At 39.0% G+C, this 24,356-nt stretch overlaps 2 protein-coding genes across 2 annotated transcripts in view; both read left to right on the forward strand.

Moving 5' to 3' along the window:
- Positions 1-14,817, forward strand: part of LOC140241182 (uncharacterized) — a 31,823-nt gene extending 17,006 nt beyond the window's left edge. The window contains exons 5-10 of the mRNA XM_072320942.1: positions 5,634-5,966; positions 6,171-6,362; positions 7,331-7,660; positions 12,446-12,721; positions 13,677-13,976; positions 14,684-14,817. Of these exons, the coding sequence (XP_072177043.1) occupies positions 5,634-5,966; positions 6,171-6,362; positions 7,331-7,660; positions 12,446-12,721; positions 13,677-13,976; positions 14,684-14,817 (1,565 nt within the window). The remainder of the gene's footprint in view (positions 1-5,633; positions 5,967-6,170; positions 6,363-7,330; positions 7,661-12,445; positions 12,722-13,676; positions 13,977-14,683) is intronic.
- A 6,985-nt stretch (positions 14,818-21,802) lies between these two features.
- The window catches only part of LOC140241184 (uncharacterized), a 105,755-nt gene continuing 103,201 nt past the window's right edge, over positions 21,803-24,356 (forward strand). The window contains exon 1 of the mRNA XM_072320943.1: positions 21,803-22,152. Coding sequence (XP_072177044.1) covers positions 22,060-22,152 — 93 coding nt within the window. The 5' untranslated portion in view covers positions 21,803-22,059. The remainder of the gene's footprint in view (positions 22,153-24,356) is intronic.

Below are 24,356 nucleotides of genomic sequence, written 5' to 3' on the forward strand. Positions count from 1 at the left end.
GAGGGAGATACCAGATAAATGTTGCCCGCACTGACAGAATATTGCCCTCGTCTTCGACTCGGGCAATATTCTTTCAGTTTGGGCAATGTTTTCTGATATCTCCCTCGAGGCCAGTCAATATTATATAAATATGCCCATATTGGAGAAGTTGAACGCAATGTGTTCATGAAAAGGAGAAATCCATGACATGGATTAACCTAATGAATGAATGTTGATATTTTGGACGAAACTATTTGTCATGTTCCATAACTGTCTTTTTTTCTGATGTTAGCTAAGACATGGATATCATTGCGATCATTAAGTTAAAGTGAAAATTGGCATTTTCCTTTTTTCATCTCGCTGCCCATAATATAATAAGTGCTGGTAATTGATTGATTAGTGCGAATGTATCAAATCTATATTTTTACATCTTCTTTTCAAGAGTTTACAATTTCTTTGTAGTTTTACATTCACTTTTGTGGATGGTCTTGCCTGTGTTGTTTCTACTAAATCTATCAAGGACAAAAACTAAAGAATACACCTTTTCCTGCAAATCAACAAGTACCCACTTATTATACACACTCACATACATACAAACACAAAGAGCCATAAAAAGTTTAATCGAAAATTTAGGTGCTCTGAAATCTGCTGCTAAAAAAAAAAAGAGGAAAAGGATAATTTGGTCGTTGACTTCCCGTTGTATTTTGAAAAATACCATAACCTTGTGGGTTCGTTCAATAATAATAAAATACATCAGAAAATCTCGAAGAGAAATTCGGTGACATACCAAACATATATTCAGATCCGTTCCGGTTACAACGTAATGATAGGAACGATCGATATGCTACTTGGGATATTAGCGACCTTTTTCCCTGGGACTAGAAATAAAACCTGCGCTATTGTTGACTTTTGATAAAGACAATCTCGCTATATCAAGCACTGCATACCTTCTAAACTGAGATGACACTGTGGTAAGATAAAACCCAGGAACAACAATCAGCCAATTCGTAGTGCGCATGAGCAGAAAATTAAAAGTCATTGCCACAACAGGCATGTTGGTTTTTAAATTTACCGACATAAGCATACGTGATGTATTTACGACTCATGTGTCACCTATAAGTAGCGCTTGTCAACACATAGAACAAAGTGCTCAGTAAAGTCTATAAGTATTTTACTTTAATAACGCAAAAACCTTGTGCATGCTACAATGTAAACCAATAACATGTATGATTCCCCAAGTATTAATTGACGGGGGTTTTCTGGTCACTTCGCCTCCCAATTCTATTCTTCTTCTTTTTTTAAATATGAATTCCATGAATAAAAGTTACGTGAGACAAGTTTATGGACTATTTCACTTTTATACGGGACTACCTTACTGAGAGAAAAAAGGTCATTTCCCAAATTGCACATGAGATAATTCAGAAATGGCTTATTGATATACTGTTGGAGTATAGCAAAATAAAAAGGGAAGGAGAAATGTAACAGATGAAACAATTCACGTTCCTGGGAAATTTAGAGTTAAATTGTTTTAGAATAAGAAATGGCAATTTGTTTCCTTGTATATGACTGTAATAAGCCCTTTAAAAGCATTGACAAGTTAATTTGCTTGGTATATTATATGAGGGTATTACATCAAGGATAAAAGAGTAAAAGGGATGCAAAACATTAAACATAACGAACACGAAAATCCGTTTGTATATTTCTGCAGGTGGAGCCAAACGAAATTCATTCAATAAATGAAAACTTCTTCCCTCAGTCCCAGCCCCAGATGATATCTGGGATACCCGAACCAAAGGAGGTGATTCATCATTATGGAATATCCGCTCCTCACCCGAATCAAAACATAGTCAACGATACATAGTTTTGTGCGACAGAAGTGACCTTTCACACAGATACATCACCACACTCTTTCAAATCGAATTTACGGTATCTCGAGAGAGCAATACTGTTATAAAAATACATGAAATCCGTTAGATAATTCCCTGAGAGGATTACGTGGGAATATCGAAACAATGGTTCACTTCGTTGGACCAGAAAATACGAAAATACCAAGCACGTTCACTCGCTCTGATGTAAGAGTTCGAAGGCAGAAATTTCCCTCTCGCTCATCGGACACTCTGAGGACATTATAGAGAGGACGACGTCAATTTACAAATATTGATTAAGTTGACCAAATCATGTGTAACAAATTCTGTTTACAACCAACCTCAGATAAATCACAATGATAAGTTAACATGGATACTATAAAGTATTTAAAAGGCAATCATTTCCGTTACACTAAGGACTGTTTTTCTTCCTCCCATTCTACGTGGTGTCTATGTGTCCATTGTTGCACTGGTTAGTTCCTAGCAAAACACGTCTGTCTGGTACAGTCAAGAGATGTTTTATGCCCACGCGAAATATACCTCATTTTTACAATCTTATCTTCTGAACACGAGCTTCATATATTTTGAAGCATGTTGTACGTATAGTGTTCAATGCATCCAATAAGAGACATTACCACTGATTGTTATGCTCCATATCAAACACACTCAAAATAACTTTCTCTTTATTAATTCGATGATATCTGATAAAAGTATGAAAGGCGACGGAAATGAACTTTGGCCCCATGCGGGTGGAAGGAGCTGTAATCAGTCCTCTATTTTTTACATCAAGCATGTATTTCTTTTCAGAGTGCTCAGTAAGCAAGATAGAAGTGCAGGAACTACTACTGACAATTTGAAATTTTGATATCACTTATAATTACCGTCAAATCTTCAGATTTTACGAGACATGCGACCAAGATTTCATTGGGAGTTAAAAGACTGAATAACTTCCACTGACAACGGTCCACCTAAGGATATACCTAGGATGAAACGAAGGAATTCTTGTCTATGCCATAATCACCTCCCAATCATCATCGCATATTTGACGTGACATTAATAAACCAGAACGACCAAAACAGTCAAGACAGGAAGCTTTTGTAAGCAATGAACTGGACTTGATCACCCTTTAGAGCTGAACGTTTTTCGTCATGCTCTAACGTTACCGGATCCTGTCAGTAAGTTACATACGAATATAAGGAGTTTTTCTGTAGTGTCGTTAAGCAAAGAACGCACAAACTGTTCAGTAAGTACAACAACTCGATGGAAATTAGTAAAAGCGTCCCTATTAAGAGTGGTTAATATGGAAACTCTTTTTTTGAAGCTAAAAAGGACGAATTATCTTGAATTTTTGTCTCTTACTCCGTTAAATCCGAATGCAGTGCATCAGGTTAACAATATATGCAGGTTCTCTAACTTTCTTCTATAATACCTCGATTAGTTTGTAAAAACAAAAAACAAAAAGTACTGTTCTGTGATATACAGTGGCATAAGATGAAATATCGACGTGTTTGAGCTAATAATAAGTCATAATAATCTGTCATGAAAAGCGTGTCGATCGAGGACAGTACACACCACGTATCCTACACGTAGCAAAAGGAAGACAATGTTCTTTTGTCAGCGTACTCTCTAAGGGTACCTAGCGACATCGGTCAATCTTTTCATCTTAGACTTTTAAGCTTTGAAAAGATGTGGCAGAAAGATGACAATACCTATTTTGTTATTATTACCTCCCTAGTCTGATGTGAATTGATGTAAGTTATGTAAAAGAATAAATCTATTCAAAATAAGGAGGTTTTTCTGCCCTAGGACCCCATAGGTTTGTGTGTGAGTTATGTCTCAACTCAAAATCCCATCCCTGCTCATTATGTGGCATCAACAACCATGACTGTGCATTATGGGTCATTTTTCTAGTAAAAGACAATATTGCTGATGAGTTTCGATCGTATTGCTGCGATTTTGTGAAAGGAATTTGACAGAGAGCATAAATAATTTCAGTCAAAGAGATGAACTTTTTTATTAATCTAAGTGGTAATGATTAATGAATGCTATAGATCTCTACGTTTCAGACACAGTTTCTCTGAGGTATTAACCTGTAGGAGCATAATGTATCATAAAATTGTTTACTTATGACTTCTTTGTTCATTATTTTTGTTTGTTTGTTACTTTTTCTCTATGAACGACGGAAACGAAAGTATTTCCTGAAATGTGTTTCTATGAAGAATTGTCCTTCATTTGATATAGAACTAAGGTGCAAAACGAAAGCAAGGTTATAATATGAGATGGCATTGTCTAGAAGACAAGTCTGAAACTTGATGAATAATTTCTGGAACATATTGCCATGGTATTTTGAGCAAAATGGATTGAAAGAATAAAGAACAAGAAACACTGACTTTGCAGAAGGCCACAGTCGCTCAGCGGCAATGCTAGTATTATAACTACGTTTTCCGAGGCAGTCACTGCTCACGGCCGTGCGACGGTAGAACTGGTGAGTACAGAGAACATATTACTATGGATTCATTCCAAAGAACCAGACTAACACATTAGCGAATTGGTGGATCGTTGGCTTTGTTTCTCCCTTAATCCATGAAAGTTTTGATCGTGTATTTAAATGTCTGTTGATTCATCTATTCCACCTATTCACGCTACAAATCATGAGGTAAGTAACTAGAATTACAAAGTATATAGAACCGAGTTTTTAGTAAATTCAATGTTTTAAACGAATTTGTTAATGCTGTTCTGAAAGAGCAAGTCCTCACACAATAGTCTGCGTTCAAGTGATATTGAACACGGAATTAGCTACAGCTTACTTAAACACAAAATAGAAATCAGATTTTCCCAATGAGAATGACCATTTGCAAAGCACATTTAGCTCACAAGAAAATGAATATGTGTTCATTTGAAAACAATTCCTTCGACCTACGATTACTTTGAGGTATTGACATGTCATATTTTCCTTATTTGTTGAGGCTCTTTTAAAGATAAAATGAGCTCTTAAAATGATTATCATGAAGTTCACTTTAATGTGATTACTCCAGCACGGCACTTATTCAGCCTCAGGCTGTGTTCCATCGGGTCTGTAAAACTACTAGTTGATCTACTCTGGTACCACATTTGAACAAAGGTTTTCCTCAAACTCATAACACCTGTTTGCATGAAGGGCTGATTCTTTTCAAACCCTGAATGTTCAATACCGTGGAACGTACAAGATTATCTTGGTACCATGGCAACGTGCTTACCTTGAATGCATATTGACATGTTGAGGGGGAAAATGTTTTGTGGTAATCTTGTTCTTACCATCTAGCTGTTTCATTACATGTTATTTAGTGTTACATCATAGCGGTATAGGATATAATTGCTTGTTGCATTTATGCTGATGTGAACCAAAATGTTCTTTTTCATAGTTTGGATTATTCAGAATTGAGATAGCTTCTACGTACCCTTTTCTTATATAGTGTAATGAGAAGAATTACAAAGAAATATTTGTTTCCTTAAACAGTGACTGCATGGAGGTTTGACTGCGTCTTGAAGATTTTCATTTAATTCAATTTCATTTCATTTCATTTTGTTTTTCATTTCCAACAAATTTTTCTCTCCTAGCCGCGAAATTACGGTGATAACTCGCTTTAATTGATTTGGTTTGATTCAAATTGTTTTGTTTTGATTTGATTTGATCTGATTTGATTTGATTTGGCACAATCATTTCTATTGGAATCTGAAATTTCGATTTGGTATTCATTCATGTTATTAGATATTGGAAACACTTTTACATTGTTATTCACTATTTTTCAGTGAGACTTGTTGGAGGGTCTGACGAACATGAGGGCCGAGTTGAGATACGGTGTGACGGGATCTGGGGCACTGCGTGTGACTGGGGATGGGATATGAAAGAAGCTCACGCAGTGTGTAGACAGCTTGGGTACTCATCGGCGGCATCAGTCCATCACGACGCCCATTTCGGACAAGGATCAGGCCCTATTTGGTTAGACCATGGAATTTACTGTCCAACATCGGATAAGAATTCCCTATTGGAGTGTTACCGTTACCCGTGGGGATGCTACGCATCGGACGATACCTCCAGCTGTGGGCACGACGATGATGTGGGCGTAAGATGTACTGGAGAACGTGAGTTTGTCTTAATCTGTATAGTCTTCTGCTTCGAGAGCAATAGCGCTGCTTCCTTCGTTAGTGATTTGCCAGTTGGATCTGTTTGTATGTGACAGTATCACGAATCTGACATCATCCTATACATTACTCTGTTAACTATCATTACCTTATCGTAAAACAGTACATTTCCCTATCGATATTTTGGTTACCACAAAATCACAGGAAATCTGAGTGCTGCGGCCGCAATATTTGCCAACGGAGACTTGAACGAAGGCCTAGCTTACGGCGTTGATCGCTACACTTTCTACGACATGACGAGTAGATTGACATTCACCCCAACGACAGCAAACCACGGCGATACACTTCAGTGTCATGTGTACGGTGTTGTGCGTTCTGCCACTCTGGACGTAACAGGTGAATTTTTCATATTTGTTATTAATGCAAGCATTTTCAATTACAACTTAATATCAATACTTCATACACTTTACAAAGTGCGTCGGAAGTTGTGGATGAAAAGTAATATTCGAGGAAATCTTAATTAACAAATCGTGGTCGCTCTCTGCATCTGTCACATCTTGTTCCAAGGTCCCGTTTCATAAACTTGTACATTGTAATCAGTAACAACTGCTACATTTCAATGACAAATTTGCTCTCAGAGAATCAGATGAAAGGATTTCAGTAGCTCATAACAACTATCGCAACTTGTTATTGATAACAAGTTTTATGAAAACGCGCGTATGTCTTCACTGTGTACTAAAGTCAATAATATTGTATAATCAATGAATATGGATAGCATTCGTTGCACCGACAATGGCAAAATAAGCTGCAGTGACCGGAGACGTGACAGAAAGCACGATATAATGACGTTCGCATTTTCAAACAGGAAAACGGGAAATGTACTGAGGCGACACAATGAAAAAAAAAAATTATTTGATTATTACCTGCGAAGCGCGCAACGAAAACTGAAAATGGACACACAACTTTCCTTCTATTTATGTACGTGACAAAATGTGCATTTCATACCATTCTTTTCAGCAAGTTATGTATCTAATGTATGCAATTAAGAGTCAACTTCTCCGTTTTCATGTTATGTTCTCAACTAAAGTTTACATACGCTTGTATATCTTTCATGTTATTGCTAAATAGAATTTGAAACAAACATTTGCACGGATGAGGGTCTAGAGACTCAATACGAGCCTTACAATAAATTATTATTGATTGGCAGTGTTGTTGAATTGTTTTTTTTTTCTGTTGGTATATTTATCGTCATAGACTGTCCTGTCATTATTTGTTTTTCTTCTCAAAACATGCTGTGTGCCGTTTAAATCAAAATTAACTAATAAACGGATAACGTGTGGATAACATTTGAATTTACTAAACAGGTGGTGTCGATGTACCCCTGTCCATCACTCCATGTATCACTCCAAGTCCCGGTACCCCTCCAGGACAGAACATCTTATCAATCAATGCTGTAGAGATCAAAGGCGAGAATAACCTGGTTAATCTGGTCATTTCCTGTCACGTGAACTTCACTGATCAGCCGTCCCCGTACCTCCACACCTACACCATCGGTACTGACTCTACGACTCTATCGTCATCAAGCTCCGGCTCAGCCATCCTCTCACCACGCCCCAACGCCTGCATCGGACTCACGTGCTCCGCGACGAACGGGATTGGAACGACCTCAGCTACGCTTACACACTGTCCTCGAGGTAGGTAGTCTTCATACAATGTGCTCTTTTACAGTGCGACAATTCTGTCTTTGTTTTTGTTATTCTTTTTTTTTTTGGGGGGGGGGGGGGTTTACTGCAGCCTATGGCCACTCTAGTTCACGTTTAACAAGGGCGTCACCAGCTTTTTTTCATGGGGGTGCGTTTTGACAGTAAATGTAAACTGTGAGATTTTTTCTTTATTTGATTTATTGGCTCCTGTGTCATCATGTACATTTACACATACTCTATATGATATTGTACATTATACATGTAATTGTATACATACACGAATCTTTCGCTATGACGGACTATACGGGGGTACATTATGTGACGGTGTGAGATCCTCGGCGATGATCCATTCCTCTCCTTCAGTGCGGATGGTGTGGGAGGGGATACCCCCTCCCACGGTTGGAACTTTTTGTAAAAACAAGAGTGTAAAAGTCGCGTGAACAGAGCATAGTGAAAATAAAAATACTATGAAGGACAGTTACGGAGGTACATTATGTGACGGTGTGAGATCCTTGGCGAGGGAGCGAAGCAACCGAGCTGGAGAGGGTGTAGGAGGGGGATGCCCCTCCCACGGAGGGACTTTTTGCGAAAAAAAAGGAGAATTGCATAACCATTAAATGCGAGCGAGCGGAGCGAGCGAGCTTGAAAATTATGATATTTTACAATCCCAAACTGCGGTTTGTAGCTATATTTTTTTCGCTTTGGAAATGAAGGGGGGCGCACCGGGAGCAACTGCTGGCAATTACTGGCAGCAACATGAGGATAATGGCATAACGATTAAATGCGAGCGAGCGGAGCGAGCGAGCTTATAAATTTGACATTTTACAGTCCGAAAACTGCCGTTTTTAGCGCTATCTTTTCGCTTTGGAGATTAAAGTGGGGGGGGGGGGGGGTGGCGCACCGGGCGCAACTGCTGGCAATTACTGGCAGCAACGTCAGGAGAATGGCACAACGATAAAATGCGAGCGAGCGAAGCGAGCGAGCTCGAAAATTTTGGCATTTCACAGTTTAAAAATGCCGTTTTTTAGCTACATCCTTTCGCTTTGAAAATAAAGGGAGGGGGGCTCGCACCGGGCGCAACTGCTGGCAATTACTGGCAGTAAAATCAGGAGAATGGCAAAGCGATTAAATGCGAGCGAGCTTGAAAATTTAGACATTTTACAGTCAAAAAATTACCGTTTGTAGCTATATTTTTTCGCTTTGGGCGCACGGGGCGTAACTGCTGGCAATTACTGACAACAACATCAGGAGAATGGGATAACGATTAAATGCGAGCGAGCGGAGCGAGCGAGCTTGAAAATTTTGACATTTTACAGTACAAAAAAACCTTCCGTTTGTAGCTATATTTCTTCGCTTTGGAAATTAAGGGGGGCGCACAGGGCGCAACTGCTGGCAATTACTGGCAGTAACATCAGGAGATCGATGGCATAACAATTACATGCGAGCGAGCAGAACGAGTGAGCTTGAAAATTTTGACACAGTCAAAAAACTTTCGTTTGTAGCTATATTTTTTCGTTTTCGAAATTAAGGAGAGGGGAGGGGTGGCGCACCGGGCACAACTCCTGGCAATTACTCAATGGCAGCAACATCAGGAGAATTGCATAACGATTATAATTATCGTCTGTATCACTTCAGTCAATCAATTTTCCTTACAACGTTTTTGTTACCCCAAGGTTCCACAATATTATCATGTTTTCTCAATTTACTTTGTTTTGATTATGCAACCTTATTCTATGTTACCAAAGAAGGTGAAATGTTTATGTTCTTTTCGAAAAATGAAATAAAGTTTGAATTGAAATTGAATTGAATTGATTAAAATGCGAGCGAGCGGAGCGAGCGAGCCTGAAAATTTTGACATCTTACAGTCTAAAAACTGCCGTTTGTAGCTATTCCTTTTCGCTTTGGAAATTAAGGAGGGGTGGCGCACCAGGCGCAACTGCTGGCAATTACTGGCAGCAACGTCAGGAGAATGGCACAACGATAAAATGCGAGCGAGCGAAGCGAGCGAGCTCGAAAATTTTGGCATTTCACAGTTTAAAAATGCCGTTTTTTAGCTACATCCTTTCGCTTTGAAAATAAAGGAAGGGGGGCTCGCACCGGGCGCAACTGCTGGCAATTACTGGCAGTAACATCAGGAGAATGGCAAAGCAATTGAATGCGAGCGAGCTTGAAAATTTAGACATTTTACAGTCAAAAAATTACCGTTTGTAGCTATATTTTTTCGCTTTGGAAATTAAGTAGGGCGCACGGGGCGCAGCTGCTGGCAATTACTGGCAACAACATCAGGAGAATGGGATAACGATTAAATGCGAGCGAGCGGAGCGAGCGACCTTGAAAATTTGACATTTTACAGTAAAAAAAAAAACCGTCCATTTGTAGCTATATTTCTTCGCTTTGGAAATTGAGGGGGGCGCACAGGGCGCAACTGCTAGCAATTACTGGCAGTAACATTAGGAGAATGGCATAACAATTAAGTGCGAGCGAGCGGAACGAGTGAGCTTGAAGATTTTGACACAGTCAAAAACTGCCGTTTGTAGCTATTTTTCGTTTTCGAAATTAAGGGGGGGGGGGGGGCACCGGGCGCAACTGCTGGCAATTACTGGCAGCAACATCAGGAGAATGGCTTAACGATTATATCGTCGGTATCACTTCAGTCAATAAATTTTCCTTAAACGTTTTTGTTACCCCAAGGTTCCACAATTATGTTTTCTCAATTTACTTTGTTTTGATAAAAGAAAGTGAAATGTTTATGTTCTTTTCGAAAAATGAAAGTTTGAATTGAATTGAATTGAATTGAATTGATCAAAATGCGAGCGAGCGAGCTTGAAAATTTTGACATTTTACAGTCTAAAAACTGCCGTTTGTAGCTGTTCCTTTTCGCTTTGGAAATTAAGGAGGGGCGGTGCACCACTGGTAGTCAAGGATGTCGGTTTATGTTCATGATTGGGGGAGGTATGACCAGCGAGGAGGCGTCGAAGTGACCAAGCGGGGGAAGGATGTCCAAAATCTGCACTTTAGAGCATCCCCTAATTGTTTGGTGTGTGTGTGTGTGTGTGTGTTTTATACATGGAAAAGTTGGAAAATAGCCCAGGTCAAGTCTTATTATTGGCAATGCAAGGCATTTCGATATAGACTATAGTATGTAAAGCAACACTCAGTGATCTAGCTTTGATATAACGAAGTGTAAGGTAGAGGTGTACATTCTACATCACATTGCGCAACATTGCAGCGACTCTTTGCCGTTCAGATGTTCTGAGTACACTGCTCCACCCTGCTTATCATTCAGAATGCCAACCAGGAATCACGCTGAATCACAATCTTTTGTCGGCTCCGGGCTTTTTGAACAATGTTTCACACTATTGATGCCTCTTTAATTATGGTTAAAAGGAATCTTAGAGAAAAAAAAATTCTTGCTCACCCTTTCATGTCAATTTCAAAAGCAGTTTACCAACCCTTGAATTACCATTTTGATTTTTTTTAAAAAACCAGCGGATGGGGGGGCGGGGGGGCACGTGCCACCCCCCCCCCCCCCCCAGTTACGCCACTGATTGGAGACCTATAACGGGGGAGGGTGTGGGCGGGGTATCTCCCTCCCATACGACGGAGCTTTTGCATTTTCTGAATTGATAATCCGTTGCACAGTGAATGAAATATATACCTCACGTATACAGTATATACGGGCGATAGATAGTAAACACGTGATGTGTATGTATAGCATCAGTGCTGCCCGGGGTGCGATTGTTTTTTGTTTTTGTTTTTGTTTTGTTTTTGTTTTTATTTTTTCCTCCTGGTGCAAAATAAAAAAAAGAAGACAAATAAAAAAAAGAACAATTATTTCGCGTCTGGCGTTGAGATCGCTCGCGGACTGAAGCGTTTTTTTTTTGTTTTTTTTTTAGGTTCTGAAGGGGTGACGCCCATGTTAAACTATGTAGTAACAATTTAAGGAACTCTTGTTGCCTTTAAATTTCCACGTAATTTCCTCCAGTCTGGTCTAACAAGATTTCAGATATTAATCATAGTAGCTCCGGCATCCATCCCTATATGTTCATTTTCATTTTTGTCTTTAAAAGCCGAGTCAGCGTAGTAATCGGCCAAAATTATATCGTTGCTTTGGAATTGTATACTTTGCTAATAGGTATAATGATAACCATGATAATCGGCTGGTATCTGTTTCATGTAACACGTGCTTTCTGGATGTAACTACAAACTGAGAGCAAAATTTGGAAGACCTTCCCCTATTAAAGGTATTAGCCCACATTTGTAAACCTGCAGCAATTGGTCTCATAGTTAGCATGGAGTTTGGGTATGATTGCAGGAACACCTGTGCAAAATTTCGTTCCAATTAGTCCATTACTTTCATAAAAATAAATGAAAATGCTCCGTAATCCGTATGCATGCGTATAACGCTCGCTAGCTCCGGTCCACGTACGTGTTACATTACGTAGCTATAGCCCGCGCTCGTAATTCGATTTTGGGTCGGGTTGACCCGGTTTGAAAATTGATTTTAAAACGATGATTTTCTCTCTTTTATCGAATGGTATAGACAAAGAGCGACAGGTGAGGTATGTTACTGTTATAACTTGTACTTGAAGTCATATTGGACCTGTTTTATGCAGTTTTGATTTTCGTGGGTTTGCAAATGTGGGCTAGTACCTTTAAACTTTCCATTCACCTGCAATAATTTTTTTTTTAGGCTAAGGGTGCTTCCACATTTAATTTCCTGCATGGTTTAGACAGTAATCAATACATCAACAATAATCATATTTTATACAACAGATAAGCCACCAGAAAGAATCATCAATGTGGGGTTTGAGACTCAAGAAGCTGCTGAACAAAGTCTCATCATTACTTGTCACGTGGATCCAGAAGACCAACCCTTTCCACCAATCAACACGTACCTCATTGCAGTCGACGATAACGTCATTTCCGATTCAGCTTCTCCTACGGTGACGATTGACCCTCAACCCAACACATGCATTGATGTCGTGTGCACTGGTATAAATGAATATGGAGAGACTGAAATGACCAAGACCTACTGCCCTTCACAGCCAGGTAAATGGAAAACGCTTCTTTTTTTGTTTTTTTTTTTTGTGGAACTAGCAGTAAAGTAAGAAAAAAACTAAGTTAGCGTTGTTTTCGATCTTCAGTTTTTCCAAAATGAAAGAGATTGCAGCTTTCATTAACATTTGTTTATGTAAATCTGTATTGGTTTCATTTGTGTTGAATACGTTTCTACAAAATTCAGAATGCATTTGATTGTCGTGAGGTTACAGTTAAATCGAACTGTTGATAGTGTAAAAGCAGTTGTGGCACCTTTAACTAGAAAATTATTGAAACCAAAATGATCGCATACTGTGTAAATTTAAAGCCAAAACACGGTTCTCGTAAACCATGCAGAACTGTGTTAGATAACCCTTTCATAATACGATCGCGATTAGATAATGACAAAAATGCGCAATACTAGCCAGAACGCTACGCCGAAAATACTGTACATTCTCAGAGCTTACCTGATTGTGGTGGTTACGTGATTTGTTACATTCGATTACATACAATACATCGGGCCAAAGCTATCGACGTACCACCTTCGTTCTGCATGCCAACTAGTGAGCGGGGAGGGCGTTTCAGGAATAAAAGTCGATATACCGACTTTTATTATTTCACACATTCGAAATACTCAAACAAACAAACAAACAAACAAACAAACAAACAAACACATTTAGTATCCCATCAAGATGCGCCAGCCAGGCAATGTTCTTTACAGAGCTTTTCGATGTATAGCAAGCGAATTGGAATTGGTGAGAGATGAATTTTGAGTCCTTACAAATAGGCCTACCATGTTATAGCTGTAAAGCGCCAACAGCAAACATCAAAACTGCTGATATAATCACTTTCCATATCGCTATTACATCACTGATGACAGTATGACAAGGAAAATTCTAAGCGTACTTTTCCACGGCCAGTATTGATATTTAACCATTTCCCCTTTTACTAATTTGTCTCGTTCTAGAAGCCGGTCCCGAACAACCTGGTAGCAACATCCTTAGGATCCAGACGACGGAAATCAGAGGTGAAGGAAACCTGGTAACTCTAATCATCACCTGTCATGTTGAACTCTCTGACCAGCCTTACCCACATCTCCACACATACACCATTACAGCTGATAACGACACCTTGTCCTCCTCCAGCTGTGCCTCAGCGATCCTGTCTCCACTCCCCGATGGCTGCATCAATGTCACGTGTTCTGCGACCAACGGAATCGGAGACACGTTGTCATGGATGGAACATTGCCAGACAGAAACTCCTTCTGGTAAGTTAAAGTATCATGGTTTATCCTTCTCGGAGCAAATCACACAGTGCGTATATGGAACTTAAGGTACTTCTAGAAGTATCACTGCTTCGCGGCCTCAATACCAATTATATCTCACTTCTTTTAAATTGTGTGTATGCAGGGGATCACTTATCTCCTAGTCATTTCAAGGGGTAAAAAAAAAGAAGGTAATATCCTCGCTCATAGAGACACGTGAGGGCGCTAGAGAGTTTTTATCTTAGGGCTTCGAAGAAGTAATGTGCTTGTCGAGTGATCCGTGATCTTCACTGGTCTCCTGGACTTATACTATTGTCTGATGCTACCCTCGGCAATTTAAATCAAATGTATGATCGAGGTTACTGTCAAATTGGAACAGCTTGGTTAATTTGAACCAGTACGACGGCATGATATTTCTTTCGTATTCTCTTTATCATTATAGTTATTCTGCGACGTTTCGCCACAGTCTAAAGTGCTTTTGCTGAGTTAGACAAAAACAATTATCTAAATCGACAATTTAAAACAAATGAGTATGTCAGCAAGGCATTTTGTAACGAATAAATATTACACCTAGAGAGCTTTTAAGGTGTGGTGGCTAGTTCAGAAAAAAAATCCGAGCTAAAACCCACGCACTACGGGAGAAATGCAGGAAAAATAAATCAGGAAGGAGCAAGTAACGCTGCCGTTGTCCATTGATGCTTTATCGACAGGAGGTCCCATAGCTAGCCCTCATCGACGGGTCCTTCAACAATCGTCGACCACGTACGCTCTTCTCGTCGTCATTTTCATCCTCTCCATCATCACCTGCTTCACTGTCCTCGTGAAGAGAAAAAATGTCTTCTGATTGAGGTAGGTATCTTCACAGCGTGTTTTGTCTACTGAATCCGTGCTTTGACAAAGTTATCGAATAGAATGATGGTATAACATTTACGATTAGCTACTATTTTTGTTACCATGTTACCATATCGGTATGTTGGTACTTGGCGAGAAACCCTAATAAAACCTTGGTAGTTTTATTTGGAGTCGTCACCTGGGTAGAATTATGAGAGATGCAGACGACGAGATTAATGTGTTTGTCGAAAGAAATATGAATATACATCGGGAACAAAAATTACACTCGGCTTGACATGGTGTGTTCTTCGCATACTTGGTACATGTTTTGAGGAAATTTGGAACACGCCTATCTTCATAAAGTGCTACCCATATCATTGGCTTGTTTTCTGTTACATAGGAAAATAGAATCACTATGTCCTCCTTTTCCTGATTTATAACATATTTCTCATTTGCGATGTATATTCACTGCCTTCCTTGCGTTTTTCTTTCCTACTTCAGGAGTGCCTCAAATGATATACTTTAAGTGACTGGTACCACCTGCCTTTCCATGAACAAAACAGTTTCTTTAAGAACACAGAATACTGCCTACCATATTTTTTTCTTCAATTCTCTCCATATCCTGCATGTTTATATTTCTTTGACAACAATTTTAAGATCCCTTTATGACATTTGTCTGCAGATATGGAAAGCTGCGAGGGTCAAAATGAGAGAAAGCCCTGGATGCTCACCTACAATATTTCCTCCGAATGAAGATTCATAATTTGTACGCTTTGTATCTTAGCTCATTCTAAAATCATTCGTATTATAATGTGTTATCTATATTTTCCGAAATAGATTTATTGCCTATCAATGATATTTTTGAGTCAGTGGAAGTCTCTTGAAACGAAATGAAGACCATGCTTTCAAACCAGAAGTAGTCGGGGGAATAGTATTATATGTTACAACGCCGTCACATTATTTAAAAGTGTATAATATATGGTTCGACGTTAACTTTTTCTTTTGGGGAGAATTCGGGCCATCAGAATCATCAAATTGCGTTGGTTTTTTTTTTTTTTTTGATGACCCGACAATGCAATTTGGACCTCCCCCCCCCCCCCCATAAAGAAAAGCACAGTAAATAAAATAGTTTCAAAAAAATTAAGAAAATACAATAAATCATGACGATTATGTAAGTATTTACAGGCTTGACAACGTTCGTCAAATGCCACGTACTGTGACTAAGAAGTAAGAAAGTAAATTAAATAAACATAACATGACTGAGAACCTTGATAACCATGCAAAAATTGGCAGGTGTGTTAAAGAGGCTCAAAAAAAAAACAAAACAAAAACAACAACATAATTTCAGAAAAAGTGGTTTCCCGACATCTATTCCTGATGGTCACGGGCCACGTTATGGAAACGAGGCTGCAGAACAGTTATTTTCCAATCACATCATTGGTGGTAATTTCAGTACAATTTATGTAAAGCAACCAGTTTCGCTTCTGTTCTTTTTATATTGTACGTGTTGTAGGATCCCTGTTCTTTTTGTAGTATACATGTTATAGTATCTCAGTGAATGGTAGTCATGTCATCAATAAACTTTTGTTCAACAAAGATATCGAATGAATGTGTAAGTTCTGATACCGTGTTCGTGTTATTCATCAAGCCTCACAAAAAAAAAAAAATAAATAAATGAATATTGAGTGTTTAAAATTGTGACGTTGAAGCATGGTAGTAATATACGTAGAGCGAGAAGCTTCATTTGAAAGGTAAACGTGGATCGTAACTCCTGAATTGATGATACTACTAAATACAAATTCACAAACACACACACAGACATATATATATATATATATATATATATATATATATATATAAAACATGTTGAGAATTCACGTATTGGCCCCACGAAGAAATGAAGAAATAAACTGGTAATGCAATTTCTTGCCAATAAAAAATGAGTTTATTCGACTAAACTCATTCTTTTTTGACAAAAAAAAAAATGCATTAACAGTTTGTTTCTTCATATGCGTGTGTGTCTGTGTGTCGTGGCATGCTTCAAAATTATACGCTTGCTCTTTTGCAGAGATTAGTATGGCTGTGTTCAATGTACCTGTCATCTGAAAAAAAACAACAACAACGAAATCTATGAATTTTGATTTAGATGATAGAAAAATCTTGCTCCCGACAAAAGGGGTCCCAAGTACAAAATAAATTACTTGTAATCAGAGCTACGAGCAGGTATGCTGTTACATTTATATCTCCGTTGTTAAATCACCCTAACGACATTACTTCTTACAATAACTTGATAACCTTCATAATATACAATTAATCAAATTGATCGTTTTAAGTTGTATTGATTGTATGATTGTTTTATATCGAATCTGCCATGATTCACGTCATGTGCTGAGACGACTTCAGTCCAATGCACTACAGGCACGGGCATCACCAGTAAATGAAGGATTTGATCGCAAAAACGAGTAAACGCCATTCTTCTGAAGTTGAGATATTTGCGATTAGAGCTGCTACAAAACAAAGAAAATGATGAGAAAATGTGGGATTTATCTTTTATCATAGATAACTTCAAAAACATCAATTTCATTTTACAAGTGAAATGTCACTGGAAAGGTTTCATTTTCCTCTGTCTGATAATAGACTGATTTTGAAATCTTTAAAAATGGCGCTTATACGTTTTTTGCGATCATATCTTTAAATCACGATCAATGTGGTATTTCAGTTGAGCCTTGAAAATCTCATTCGAACATACGGCTTTAGCAAGTTGGGTAAAACACGATGGCGATACATAATGAGTTAGTCACTTTTACAATCTGACCATGTCAAAGTCAAAGTACATTGCAGACTTTCTCTTGAAATTAATAAGCTAACTGTAAACTGGTTTATTCATACTGACTTTCAGTTTAAGTTATTGCAACCACTGTTGTTTGGGAAAGAGCATTATCATGTGCTCGATATTGTCTTTCAACGTGCGCGTGTGCATATGTGTGTGTGTATGTGCGCGCGCGCGCGTGTGTGTGCGTGTGTGTGTGTATGTGTATGTGCGGGGGGGGGGGGGGGTTGTTAACCCAGAAGAGGGATGTTCTCGATTGAATGCAGTGAATAGAAGCAGATTAAAGATTAAAGCCGAAAGGGACTAAACGATTTCCAGAAAGTCGACTAATGTGACCTCAATGAGTAATTGTAGTAATTGTAAATGTGGCGCCCACGGGGACGGAACAAAAGGCCTGCCTTTGTGACATTAACATGACGTCACTCCTTGCATTTTTTTTTTTTTGTTGGATGTTACTACCTTTAAATTTTATGAGAAGTTATTTGTTTCCATGATATTGCTTGAGAAAAAAAAAATGCATTTTGTACACTTACACACCATAAAAGACGGAGAAAGTAAAATATTCTTTACAAATTAAAGAAAGTTCAGTTTGAACGGTTGTGTCCTATACGAAATATCACCACTGATCGCTATCTTTAGAGATCGGCAGATAACACCAAAAGACACGTCGTGGTAGCTTGTTTCATGTCTCAGGGCTCCATAAAATGTTGTACTATTATCCCCTGGGGTGTTTCATAAAGCTGTTCTTAAAGTTACGAACGACTAAAGAACGACTGGTGATCAGTTATTGTGCTGAATTGTTGAAATTCTGAAAAGTGCAAAGTCGTTCGTAACTTTAAGAACAGCTTTATGAACCGCCCGTAGTCATAACTTCATCTTCGTTGATCTGATTTCCCTCAAACTGCCCCCGATCCACCATGCGCTTGAGTATGTCCCTTGCTCCCTTGTTCAAAGATTGTTTTTCATTTCACGTGTTGATCGCCATTTCTATTCCTGATACTTCGAAGAAGTTTTAAGCTATTGAATCATAGACATAGCTGTTCTCCACTCATACCGCGACGCACATACCACGATTGCGTCACCACAAAAGATACATCCGACTGTGAAGGGGCAAACCGCATGCAGCATAGCGAGGAATGCTGCGAGCAGTGAGACGGACATCGAGAAATGAGGGAAGCGGTTCATGAAACCTTTATGGTTCTGTTTTATGTATTGTTTGTTTGTTTTTCACTTCCGTAAGGGCGTTTTGGTATGTTTGTATAATTATATTCATTTGGTTGGTGTTGTTGTTTTCCTTTGGTCTGAGAGCATAATATTATCAGTCGGAAATTTACGAATGGATTATGACTAGACTTTAGAATGGGTTCGTCAAGGTATCAAAAAGGAAAAGGTAACTAGGGTTTAGGCGTTGACCAGCATCATGATCCGGATTCAAGATTGCTTAAAAACAAGAGAAGTGGCGTTCGTGATCAGTTGGCTTTTGTTTGTCATAAATTGTCATTCTGATGTTGAAAGTGTGTGTCTTATTCAAAGAGATTGCTTGATTATCTTTTGTCAGTTTCATCAATTTCTTTGATTCATGATTGGCCTATTGATGGCTCGCAAGCAGGAAAGAGAGAACACAATCAAGCGCACACGCGTCATCATATTTTTGTTCCGTAATTTCAGCTACGATGTGACTGCTCGTAGTGTAGACCTAACATCCCCTCGATATTCTATACCCGTTGGAGACGATGTATAATCCGATCACACTCTTACTTCCACAAAGTTTCTGAAGACGTGATCTTTTTACCTCCGTGCTTTTGTTTCTGTTGTGCATTCCTCTAACGCGCCACGACCAGTGGAGCGTAACACAAAACGACAATTACCCCTATTCCATTCATCTTTTTTTTTCTTTTCCTCCTTTAAAACACATCACTGATTTCCAAACCTACTATCTGCTTACAAAATCTGGTACATGTAATAGGTCTGCCCTCACTTCGCCAATCTTGTGGCCGGTTTTTTCCCAAAACACTTCTATAAACCACAGTTTGAGTGAGGGAGGGGGGGGGGGGGCAACGGGAGATTGAAAAATACCAAAGGTTTTGCAGCACTCCCGACGAGGAAGAATACAAACTATTTAAGTTATTTCCTTTTTTCACTCACGTTACGATGGGACCTCGATGTTGTCAAATTGTTAAAAATCCGCGGAAAAAGTCACGCAATGGCATCGTATCATTATAACAGCTTCTTCCATGAGGGGACTTAACTTAACCCTCTTAGAGCCACTTATTCATAACACACCGCTACTCACTCATTACGCGTGGGAATGTCGGGGTTAAGGACTTAGTTGCATTACCCCTTTCACCCAGGACGGGTTGTCTTAGACCCGTGGTATATTTTGTGACGCAATGCCCTATCTCTCATCAAAATGCACTTCTTTTTTTTCTAAGTTTTTACTTTCGCAGCTTGCAAAAGGGAACATGATGTGTGATATATTTGAAATTATGTTGAGGTTACACAACGTTGTCGTGTTTATATACAACATAAATGAATAAACAGATTTATATCTATGTATAAAATGATATAAATCACTTTCTATGCTAAACCTAAGGAAATAAATTCAGATCTTTTAATCTTAGGTGCGGGTACCTGTTTTTTTTTTATTTTTTATAAACACTGCTACACTTATCAGTTGTAAACATCAATAAAATAATAATAAAGAATAAGTGTTATGTTGATGTCGTTGTTGCTCATGAAACGTGCAAACGTTGATCTTTTATTTCCAGTGTAGGCACCACATTTTTCAAGAGGAAGACTAAAACAAGAGATCTAGACTCAAGGATACTGTTAAAAACAAAAATAGCTATGAAACACAAAGTAAACATGTTTGTAACAATTGTTCACATTAATCATTCATTTTGATATCATGAGATCCCTTAATTCATAATGCATCTATATCCTGACAATATTAAAGAAGTCAAAATTTTAGCATTATAAATTTTCGTATTTTGCAGGACACCTCTATACTGTATTTGATTTTCTTCCACTTTCTGGCGTTCTGTAACCTCTGACTTTGAGTAACAAGCATGTTGCAAAACATGCCTCGGGATACCTCTTGAAGAAGAAGAAAAAAAAAAACAGCACCGGGAGTGGAGGGACGTGAGGTAATGTGTAACCTGTTGTAAGAGTCCATTCATTCATCTCTTTGAATAAGAATAGTCCGCCGGATAGCTTTACGCATCACGCATTACCCAATTCACACCGGTTTTCAGATCAGAAGGCGCAAGATTCGCGTTAATGTGCCAAATGTGCCCAAAAACAATGGGCATCTCTCAGCTCTGAAACGGTGAATCATTGATAACATCATCAAGCTGATATGTGTGTATTTCTAACTTACCCTGTCTCTCTGCAGTCACAGCACCATCAATTGCTGCTTTCCAGGAGGCTGCCCTATCTGCTACCAGAGGGAGGCTCTCTCTTGCGTAGACTCTATACTACTCTAAATAAGTCCTGGAAATTTATTTGGATCCTTACATTTTCACTGCCTGTACTAGTGTTTTTTCCCCATTATCGCATACCCTATTTTTACTCTGTCAGCTATTGTTACATCGCGCATCACAGTTTAACTTAAATCACAAATAAGCTACTGTCGGGGTTAATGTATTCAATGTTAAAGGATTCAAAGTATAGAATAAAAAAAAATAAAACATTTACTGTTGTACGTAACAGCAAATTGAAGAAGCAAAATAAAGAAGAAAAAGAAGCACGAAAAATACACACAAAAAAACAAAGTTTTCTATCCAGCGATTGTTTCCACTCTTTAGAATAGAGTCTACTCTAAATGATGCTGAAGACGATTGGGCAAATTCTAATCGCTTCGATGAAGAAGCCAGAACGCTTGGTTCGGGTTAATTTCACGCAGAGCTTTGGGGTAATTATTTAAATCTGAATTGAGGTGGAGTGAAAGGACTGAAATCTCCCCAAAGTCACCACCCGTAGCCTTCATTCATTCACACACCTCGAATAGCTCGGCTTGCACAAAGTGTAACAATATAAGGAGCATTCCTGTTACGTAATGATGAATGGCTTCTTCGTTCCACTGCGCTTCAAGAATGGCGCCCGAAGAGCCGGGGAAAGGGGTGTAGCACCGCTCGCTGCATTCTTGAGGTGTAGCTTTATTGAAAAGGTCAAACAGAGCGGAGGTATTGTATCGGACCCTGCCCATGCTATGGTCAGAGCGGCTGGGACCTTTCGTAAAGTCTTTTTTTCTACCGTCCCGTGGCCCGCCCGGCTTTCGTTCATTTTACTGAATGCCCTTTTCCGAAACCAGTGAGTCGTAACAACTGGCGACTCCGTCTTGAAGTGGGATCCCCTCGGCGAAACCCGCAGCACTCCACCCCTGGGTCGCACTGCCAACGGACCCACCCAGTACTCCCTGCCATCATGGCGTCCCCATGTTGGAGAATATCGTGTCTTCTTTCTTTAGCAGTAGCCGTTGCCATCCTCATCAGTGCATCTGCCAAACCACTGAAATCGGTAAGTTGTCTTTTAATGATTATCAACCTAGTTTTTTTTTCTTTCCCACTACCTTCATTGGGCATCGGCTGTGAATACGACAAGTCAATCTCTCTGGCTTAACCAGGTTAAATAAGGACGTGTTTATGGCCACACCCACGCAGTCCCAAAGTTGTCTCTCACTTTAATTAAGCATTGTTCAGTTTAATCAGTCGGGCATCCAGGGTAAGTAAAGAACATCAGAATCCCAACAGTCGAATGCGTGGCAAGAGTATGATTTGACATATGATATCCTACAATTCTACAATTCTTATTGATATTCTACAATATAGCACAGTTTCTTTCAACAAGTTTCACTATTTTTGTTCTCTATTACACTGGCATCTGTGTTCTGGGACATGGTGGAAATAATTATCTAATGTCAACGAACGCCCCTTTTATAGAACTTTCGTTTAAGTCTTCATTTTTGATAAAGTATAGTATCAAAAAATACCCTACGCCTCAGAGCAGGACAAGATATTTGAAATTTACTGTGCTCATCTGTTAAAACGTTGACATCGCACGTCAAGAGATACATTAACTTTTCCAGTTGTGTTGTTGCTTTTTTTTTCCAACTCTCGCATAGAGCAATATATCCATGTCTAGCATGGTTTATGTAAGAATGTTCGACAATGACATGCAATCATTTAACTTTACGACTAATGTTTTGGAACGGGATATACTTACGATGTAAGACGCCATCATGTAAATTAAATAAAGATTGCTAAAAGTAACCATGAAAAGTAACATTTCTGAAACACCTGTACATTGTACAATTAACAGGAGAGTCTTGTAGGTACGTAAGAATGAGGCGTTGCCTTGTACACCATGTGTCACTGAAGCATCCGATCCGTACGTGTTATTCAAATAAAAACCATTACACCTGTGCTACTGCGCAGACGCGAAATGCTTGAGCTCCGGTAATGCGTGTCCATTTCAAAGTCTCTGATCTCTCTCCGTGTCTTTTCGTTGTTAATTCACTTTGAAATCGTGGCAATGTCGAACAGCCCTGAACAAAAGACGTGGTTTCGTACGTATCAATATCTATGGATTTTTTCCCCTGGCTCTCTCTGAGGACCTGGTAAAAAGAGTTAATTAACATGTCTATATGGAATGCATTTGCAATCTCTAGTTGATATGCAGCTATAGTGTTGCTTTGTAGGGCATGTAAGCTTTCTTATTGAAGGGAACGACACTGCATTGCACGGAGAGATGGATAAGAGTTTAAATGTAGTTGTATGATGGTCTTTTGGTATCGACACAGGAAGATGATGCATATCAGGTTTTAGCCAGGGCGTTCCTCTATTATGTCAACCATTTCTGTGCAGCATCATTTTCAGCAGTAAGAGTTGTCGAGTTGTGGAATAGTCTTCCGGATCTCAGCAACCTCTGTAGATAGTTTTAAGGATAGACTGAATGAACAAGGGTCTAAAACCCATGATCTTGCTTGTTTGTGAATTAGTATATGTAAGCTGTGAGACTTTCATACATGCACACATTTTTGTCCTTCCCAATACAATCAACTTGACAAGTCCTAGAAAATGTATAAAGATCGCGATAAAAGCTTAGCTCGATGAGCAGGCCAACAAGGCCTATATCATCATTGGAGTAGTTAAAAGAAGTAAGTAAAAGTAAGTGTATTAACCAAGAAACCAAAATAAATAAGAAACGCTGAATTGACTGAACATTTCTAATGCGAAAAGTATACTGTATGCAGTTTCAGAGTTTTTTCTTAACATGTTCATCATGGCTCTCGCAGTCTCAAGTAACAAGTGATTTTGAAAGCTCAAGAGTCATGTCCCCTGGCAGATTGAAGTTTATATCTCATGAACGTTTGCTACGTCGGGCAAACCTTACCTAGAATACACGTAGGAGTTGAGTGTTCGCAGGAGTATATAAAGTTTTAGGCCGGTACTTTCAAAATACTATCAAAAGTTGTAAGTTGAAAGTGTTTTAAGAAACTTGGGCGGCCATGGGCGACAGCGTAAACCAATGGCTCACCGACCAGAATCTGCCGATAAATGTATAAAACTAATTTGCTGTATCCCTCTCTATTTAACAATCCACTCTGTCGAGGATGCCCACACACATTCAAAGTCAGTCAGTCGAATGAATGGACATCAGTACCACTTTGAAGTTTCTTTTCTTTAAGAGTATAAGCGTATCGCAATCACCTGCGGTCTTTA

This window comes from Diadema setosum, chromosome 17 (genome assembly GCF_964275005.1).
Source record: "Diadema setosum chromosome 17, eeDiaSeto1, whole genome shotgun sequence".
NCBI lineage: Eukaryota > Metazoa > Echinodermata > Echinoidea > Diadematoida > Diadematidae > Diadema > Diadema setosum.